This window comes from Protobothrops mucrosquamatus, unplaced genomic scaffold, assembly GCF_001527695.2.
Source record: "Protobothrops mucrosquamatus isolate PMUCROS unplaced genomic scaffold, P.Mucros_1.0 scaffold3179, whole genome shotgun sequence".
In the NCBI taxonomy this organism is placed as follows: Eukaryota; Metazoa; Chordata; class Lepidosauria; order Squamata; family Viperidae; genus Protobothrops; species Protobothrops mucrosquamatus.
Window position 1 is genome coordinate 36555 of NW_015389177.1, and position 8665 is coordinate 45219.

The following is an 8665-nucleotide window of genomic DNA, read 5'->3' on the forward strand; positions in this document are numbered from 1 at the left end:
GTCTGGACCCAAAGTACAGAATCCAGTGTCAGAGTAACAGACATTGACTTCATCTCTAAAAAAAAAGTTAAATAAACCCATGAAAGGTAAGGATACAAAATAGCTACCAGTTATCAAGATTATATGGCATCTTTAAAATGAATGCATATATTTTTCTAATGGGAAGCAAGATAGCACTTAGATAGGCCTTTAATCCAACAGGTCTCATCTTACAGTTCTAATGTAATCACATCAACTGAAATAACATTAGGAGTTGACAAGCCAACTGGAGAACCTGAGGAAGTGTACTGGAAAAACAAAAGCAGATGTTCTGGACAAAGTTCAAACTGCTACTTTACAGAAAGCCCCCAAAGTTTAGAAACAATGCTTCTAAAATTTAAAGACAGGCAAACAGGACCAAAATCTACCTGTCATTTCAGAGCACTTACAGAATGTACTGCATATTATCAGAATGAATGTCTTACCTGAGGGTGATAGACACTCAAAGATTTCACTTTGTGTAATGGTAACAAGACCCGAATCTCCTTGTAAAACACGAGAAGAAAGTTCCCGTTTCGTTTAGGTAACTAATATGACTCTTTCCTTTCTTAGTACTTATAGTTCCTGAACACACGTTGACACATATACATAGATATTTGTTGACAAGGGTTGAGGGTGGTACGACAACGGAGTAGTAATCCTATAGGATATCTTTTATATATGTGTTAAGGGGTTCTTAAGCGTGCATTATTCATGGTGTGCAGGAGGGAGAGACTCTTGCAGCATGAAAAACAGAAAACTCACTTAACTGCCTGGCAGTAATCATAAAATTACCAAAAAAAGTACTGATAAAAAATAGAGTAACATAGAACTATCTTACCTCCCTAAAATCTCTAGCAATTCTGCAATCCCATTGTGATGTTCTGTCTCATAAATAAACCTGGAATATAGAGGAGGCATGTGTTAGACTACTAAGAAGCAGGTTTCAGGGAGATACAGTAGATGATATGATTCTCATTTTCTAGTGCAGAAAACCCAAATTACATAAATACATGTGCATACATCTGCTGATTTCCTTATGTTTCCAATGCAGGGATATATAAGGACGTGTTTATCTTTAGACAAGGAATTAAGACTAGAAGACCCAGAGACAGGATGTTAGAAGGGGGAAAAGAACCAGGTGGAGTGATGGAAAATGCACTGAACGTTGAAAAGCTGAACTCTAACTATTAAGAATCTAGCTCCGCTCCTCACTCTTCTGTCATGTTCTGCCCAACTATTTGAAGATTTTTATTTGAAGCTGTGATTTAGAGGTTTTTCTAAGAAGATGCTTCATACAGTAAGTGAAGTAAGTGACACTTTTTTCACTTATCTGCTCTTACAGGAATATAGGTGAACAACTTTAGGGTCCTATCATATGATCCCATAAGATGGTTCAAGAGCTCCCTTACTCCTATAACTGAAAGTTGATGATTGAAAATCGGTAAAATCTCACATAAGGATGACAAGCTATCTTTTGAACAGAAATGCAGTATATAAATAGACAATAAAAGCGAATGTTACCTCAAGATGAAAGACTTATTTGGTATATGATTCTGTATCCAATTTAAAATTACACTGCCCCAACCAATTCCTACAAACTAGACTACATCATTCCTGGCTGGTGTCAGTAGTTTTTTTTTTTTTAATCCGTTTAAAAATTATATTGCCACATTTCTCTAGGCATAAGTAACTTGTTCCTTCATCCCCCAATACAGCCAGAATAACCAATGGCACAGGGCTATGGGAATTTCAGTTTGCTTATCCCTACCAAAAGTCAGATTATTCAACAGGTTTTTACCTTCTCATTTAACTTATGGAGTTAATTAAAAAGGATTCCAAATAAATTCAACTCACCCCTTCATTCTAGATAGATGTTTAATCTACTTAGTAAGTAAATGACTACCTATTATTACTACTTACCTATAAAATATGTTGTTTATTTGCCTCCTTATATATGCACGGAGGCCCAAAAACTTTCCATAAATCCTATGCAAAATTGTCTTCAGAAAGTCTCGTTCTCTGGGATCTTCACTATCAAATAAGTCCAACAGCTGCAAAAGGAGGATTGAATAAAATCCATTATCCCAACCTACTCCAGACTACTCATCTTGTGCTGGGTTAACAATCCGAAGATAAACACAGCTGAAAAGTGTCAACGTAAAGAGGCAACAACATCTTTAGCCCCATGAAGATTCGTAAACTATCCAGAAAACAAGCTGTGAAGCTTTTCAAAAGACTCCAATAGTGCACACACAGCAACTCTTATGAAGTAACTTTACTTAAAACTCTGATGGATCACAAATCAAGAAATACATCAACAAGTATCTTGTACCTCTAGCTTCCTTTGCCCTTTTCTTATGACAAGGTAATCATCTATTTTTTATTATTTATTTATTATTAGACTTCTTTGTCACCCATCTCACTGAGATGACTCTAAGTGGCTTACAGTCATACAATTAAAAAACTATTTAAAACAGGAAAATGTTAAAACAATAAAGAAGAACCCTACAGACCAAAATTCAGATATTTTCATTCACAAACAGCTCAAACAATTAAGAAAAGTTTTTTTTAATGTAACTACATTTTTATATAATTTCACAGTTGTATTCTCACAGGCAATCTGCATTCACTTGTCCTCTGGAAAGACAAATGAATTTATAATTATATTTTCACACATTTTTTAAATAAATACACATATTTTGTTGGTAAATATTTCATTAATTTAAACCATTTTTTCTAGTTTTGGTAAAATTTAAAATACACTGAATCATGTTATGCTGGGAGAGAGTTAATTTAACAAGAGAAATTATATAACTTTTAACATTTTATTGGTTTTATTGTAATTTCTTTGTCATAAACAACCCAGACTCATTAAAAATCAGGCAGCATACAGGTTTAATTAAATAATAATAGTGATACACCAATTATAATTAGAAAATCAAGCAACAATATCTGCCTATCCCAGGTTCTTGGGAAGGACTTAATAGGTGGATAAAAATGAGAAATCCAGTCTAAACATCTAGCTGATTGTGCAACAACGAAAATAATTAGGAAACAATACATATCACTATCAAGGTAAATTACTTGTAAAACAAAGAACAAAAGAAAATAATAATGGAGGACCTACATTTTTTTATATCAATTATTGCTAAACTGAAAAATAAGCAACTCAGCAGTATAATCCAAAAATTATCTGCTATAGGATCTGTAGCTATAAAATTATCTGCTATAGGATTCCCAACAGAGTTTCTGCCTGATTCTCTGCACTCTCCTCACCACTTCTATTTCAACTGAGGTGCAAAATAAATTGGAGTTAAAAGGAAGGAGGAAAGAGGAAATGATGATTACTTACTGACATTACAAACTTCTGGTCAATATATTTCTTGGCTATGTTTGGTTGAAAGTCTGGAGACTCTAAGAACCTCAGAAAGAATTCATATACCAGCTAAAAAGGAATGAGACACAAAAAGGATTTTTACAATATCATTATAGAAAAAGATAAGTCTTTTTCATGTCAAGTATGACTTATAAGTTTGATTCATGTGTACTTCACAGAGGCACTTGTTTTGTTTTCTTGAAGAGATTTGCTATTTTCTAGGATATTTTCTCAACTTTCGGACTAGCCTTAAAGCCTTGAGATTTCCTGGTGGTCTCCCATCTAAATATTAACCATCTGTCCATCCTTACTTTTTAAATCAGATTAAGGCAGCTTGGGGATTTGCTGCTTGACATCAATTTTTCAGTTAGCAAATGAGATACCAAAATCAAAGTTCAGGTACTAGGACCCACATAACAGTATCTGTCAGAATTTTGGATTCAGTATAAAAGTCAGATTCTACTTCATATCAATGGGTATTCATTGTCTCTAGTAGAAGTCCTGAGAGTTGTGTTTCTATAGTACAAAGATAATTGAATCTGAAAACGGAAAACCTTCCCCGAACAAATGTCTAAGTGGTGTGTGACTGAGAAGGTCTCTTGATTTAGGCTGAAGATGTAAGTATACAACATTAATCCATTATGGAGTCACGATTCTCCTTTTGGAACAGATTTACACTTTCCACACTGAATTACACGTTAGAAAAACTTTATCTTTTTAGAAGAAAAAAACTATGTACAGCTTGACCAGTTTTTGTGACAATCACAATTCTACCTCCTAAATAGCCAAAAGTACAGAACAAAAGTACTGAGTGACTAGTTCTTATGACAATTATTAAAGTATTTCCTCCACTCCCCCAAGCAGGTCTGAGGAATTTTTGGGTGGGGAGAGAACTGCAGTGGGTTGGGTGATTTAGTAAAAATTAGTAAAGCTGAATCACATCCATGGGCAGGGCATGCCTTTTTTCCACTGAGTTTGTCTGAATAAATTCAGTTGATTTAGTATTAAGTACTAAAAATGATGCCACCAATTTTCAGCAATTATTATTAGAAGGTATCTTCATGAGCTATAAAAAAGGCAGGAACATCCTTACAATCTGTATTATAACTTGCAATTTCTTTAGCATCTTTATAATTTGTGATCCTGGCTGGGGAGCTAAGATTTATCTGTATTTTTCCTCCCATACATTATATAATATCTGTTTAATTTTTAGTTGCATTTTTATACGGTGTTTTATAAAGGTCTGGTTCTCTTTAACAAATATAATGAAGGATTTTTATTCTTTCTTTAAGATATACTCCTAATAAAATATATGTTTGCTGCTGTTAAAATCAAGCAAGTACACTTTTTAAATTCTGTATGTTCCCCAGAGTGCCTTGATTTGGCAGCTTTATAAATCCAACAAATAATATTGATTGTGACATGGTCTATCCATATTGATTGTGACAGGGTCTATCCTCTCCTTTTAGAACTAAATTGATGCTACACCACAGCTGATGGAATAAAATTGCATAGTTTCTTATCTAAGCTAGTTCTCAACTGATCCAAGAAGCAGATAGGTCTAAAGTAGGGTGAATAACTTTTTGTAAGCTAACAGCTGGTCTCAAATAAATGGACATAAACTTATTGAAAAAGTTCCTGGGCAAAAAGGCCAAAACACTTGGGTAGAAGACCAGCAATATGATGCAATCTTCAGATTGACCATTGTGGTTTAAATTCATATGAGCTAGCAACCTTTCTAAACATCAAATTTCTAGCTCAAGTTGTTGCTTATACATTTCCATTAGGAGAAAAAAAGGGACAGTAACATAGCAAAAAAACCATTTTAATACCTGGAGATGAGGCCAAGCAGCTTCTAGCGTAGGTTCATCTTCTTCAGGATCAAATTCTGCTCCTGTAGGATTAGATGATGGTGGAAGTGTCCGGAAGAGATTCACTGAAAACTGAGAAATGTGACAATAAAATTGAGATGTTTCTGCAGATTGACTCAATGACTCAGTGCAATCCCTTATTAGGAAATCGCTAACCAAATATTAATTTTCTCCAGAGGCACACACTCTCCCCAGTTCCAGGAAGGAGAAAGCTTAATTAAAAATAAAAAAACTTCTAAGTCTGTAACGAGAAACATTCTTCTCAGTGTTCCATGATTTACTGCTATTTATTTCTAAGCGTTACTGTGTACCCATCTCTCATGCTAAGGCACATCAAGCCATTTGGAGTTGCCTGCTATCCAAGTTGTTTCTCCCTGGCATTTTTCAGTTTTTCAACATTGCTAAGTTTGACCATCGGAAGTAGTGACACCATCTGAGTAAGAATAGAAATTTTAAAAATCCAGTCAAGTGAACAGAAATAGTAGCCATTACTGTCTAAAACAGGGTTTCTCAACCATGGCAACTTGAAGGTGTGCGAACTTCAACTCCCAGAATTCTCCAGCCAGTATAGCTGGCCAGGGAATTCTGGGAGTTGAAGCCCACACATCTTCAAGTTGCCAAGTTGAGAGACATTGGTCTAAAAGACAACCCTTCAGTGAGGTTTAACCTGAAGAGGCTAAAATTATTTACTGCATTGATTTCCTAAAATATGTGTCACTACCGATACAATAAATTGTCCATTTTTCTGCCCAATACGATGATTTTTCACTGACATATAGCAGAATACAGATAGTTCTCAACTTATGATCATTATCGGGACCAGAATTTCCATTGCTAAGTAAGGCAGTTAAATGAGTGACATCTGATTTTATGATCTTTTATGACATGATTATTAAATAAATCATTGCAGTTGTTAATTGAATCAGGCAGTCCTTAAGCAAATCTGGCTTTTGCCATTGATTTGCTGGTCCAAAGCAGGCTGAGAAGGTTGCAAATGGCGATCACATGACCCTGGGGTGTTGCAATGGTAATAAGTACATACCAATTGCCAAGCACTCAAATGTTGATCAGGTGACTGTGGAAATGTGACGGTTGGAAGTGAGAGGACCGGTTGTAAGTCACTTTTTTCAGCACTGTTGTCATTTTAAATGGACGCTAAGCAAATGACTGTAATTTGAGGACCATCTGTATGACGCTCTATGCCAAACAGAGAATTTTCTAATGCTCAGAATTTCTTATTTCAGAAGTATCTGACAACTATTATAAGAAACAGCATCAAAGAAGCACTATAACTTCATTCAACCAAACATGGCTGCAATACCATTTCATATCTCCCTGCCCAGAAGTCAGAAGTGGAAAGGGGGATTACTTTCTTTTCACACTTCAAAAAGCCAGATAAAAAGAGCTAAAGTGAACCACCAGAACATAAGTTTTTGGACTTCACAATTAAAACAGGAGAGGGCCATTATGCCATCAATATCTTCCCTTTTACCGTAGAAATCCAAATTAAAGCATCCCAACAAAAGTTCTGCTTAGCTTCTGCTTGAACACATCAAGAAAAGGGGCAGTCCACTACTTCTCATGTTGAATTGGTATTACTGTTAAGAATTTCTTATTTTTTAACTGATAACCACCTTCCTATAATTCAAGATCCTATGGTTTGGGATGAAAGAGAACAGATTTGGCCTCTTTCTGGGTAACATTCCTTCAAGAACTTGGCAAGTATTTTTAGATTCCCAAGTTATTATTACATGCTATTACATTTGTTCTCAAAACTAAGCTATCCAGTTCCCTTAGCTTGTTCTTATAAGTCTTAGTTTTTGGTCCCTTATCTTTTATTGCATCTGTTTATCTTTTTAGGTGCCTTAAATCAGAAAGCACAGTGGTATCCTCAAGTTGAAAAAAAGTTGCCCATCCCTCTTTTAAGCTGCTTTACTAGGAGTAACAGCCAGAAGTAGATCAATATGTACCATGATAACTGCTTCAGGATAAATAGCTTCTGTGACAACATCCCGATTATGAGTAATATATTCCACCATTTCATTGAGTCCTGCTCGTTTGACCTCTTTGAATTTCAAGTCACTGAGTGGATCAGAAACAAAGTCAAAGAGGACACAGCACTGTCGTAACTTCTGTATGAAGAGGTCTTCCCGTTCATGAGGAGGAGCATCTGAGGGAGAAGATAAAAGGCAAAAATATTTCCTTTCTGCTCTAAGTATGTTGATGTTCCAATATCCAAATAGACCACACGGCAGCTTTTTTTCTCCTTCCTTGTACCATTATAAGGTCTCTTCTGCTTTCCATAGGCTCACTGACAATACTGTTGTGATAGATAAGATGTTCATATTGCTCTTCAGTTATCAACCATGTGGGAATTTAAGTTTTCTCTCCTACACCCAGCCCCTCTCTTATCTAACAGAGAAATAAATAGTCTTGAAAAAGTAGGCTAAACAGCCATGAAATATAAGCTAATAGTAGCAAGAGCAAATAAAACAATTGTAATGCTTCAAATAATAAATGTATCACTTATCTGTGCTATTTCTCATCAAAATAACTATTCTCTTAAGTCAGTTCAATTGTCCATCTGTCTAATCAACAATTGTTTTCGATAGCTCTCTTTCAATTCATTTCCCTGTCCTCCATGAATTTCCTTCAGAACCACACCTTAAATCTTAGTAAATAATTAAAGCAGTACTATTTGTGATTTCTTTCACAATCATCAGGTAACACTGGCATGGACTCAGTATTCTGGTTGTGAAGATGATCTTTCAGATAAACCAAATGAGCTCATGGCAAAGGAAATTATNCCCTCTGGAACGAACTACCCCCCGAGATCCGGATGATTCCGGATCTCCTTACTTTCCGCCGCGCCCTCAAGACATGGCTTTTCCAGCAAGCGGGCCTGACCTAGGGAGGATTTTAGGTAGGGATGATTTTAAGAAAATTTTAATTGACACACAGCTTCGAATATTTGGCTTTTAATTTGGTTTTATGGGTTTTTTTTTTTTTTGTTCTTTGATGTATTTTGTTTGTCTGTTTTAATATGCTGTGCACCGCCCTGAGTCCTACGGGAGAAGGGCGGTATATAAATTAAATTATTAAATTAAATTATGTTTCCAATGCAGGGATATATAAGGACGTGTTTATCTTTAGACAAGGAATTAAGACTAGAAGACCCAGAGACAGGATGTTAGAAGGGGGAAAAGAACCAGGTGGAGTGATGGAAAATGCACTGAACGTTGAAAAGCCGAACTCTTAACTAATAAGAATCTAGCTCCGCTCCTCACTCTTCTGTCAAGTTCTGCCCAACTATTTGAAGATTTTTATTTGAAGCTGTGATTTAGAGATTTTTCTAAGAAGATGCTTCATACAGTAAGTGAAGTAAGTGACACTTTTT

The 8665-nt window shown here is 35.5% G+C and overlaps 1 protein-coding gene across 1 annotated transcript in view; it reads right to left on the bottom strand.

Annotated features, from left to right (window-relative positions):
• The window catches only part of LOC107297200 (serine/threonine-protein phosphatase 2A 56 kDa regulatory subunit delta isoform), a 31911-nt gene extending 24477 nt beyond the window's left edge, over positions 1-7434 (bottom strand). Inside the window, 6 exon segments of the mRNA XM_029286249.1 lie at positions 465-521; positions 814-919; positions 1942-2072; positions 3374-3466; positions 5230-5340; positions 7239-7434. Coding sequence (XP_029142082.1) covers positions 465-521; positions 814-919; positions 1942-2072; positions 3374-3466; positions 5230-5340; positions 7239-7307 — 567 coding nt within the window. The 5' untranslated portion in view covers positions 7308-7434.
• Between the last annotated feature and the right edge of the window lie 1231 nt (positions 7435-8665).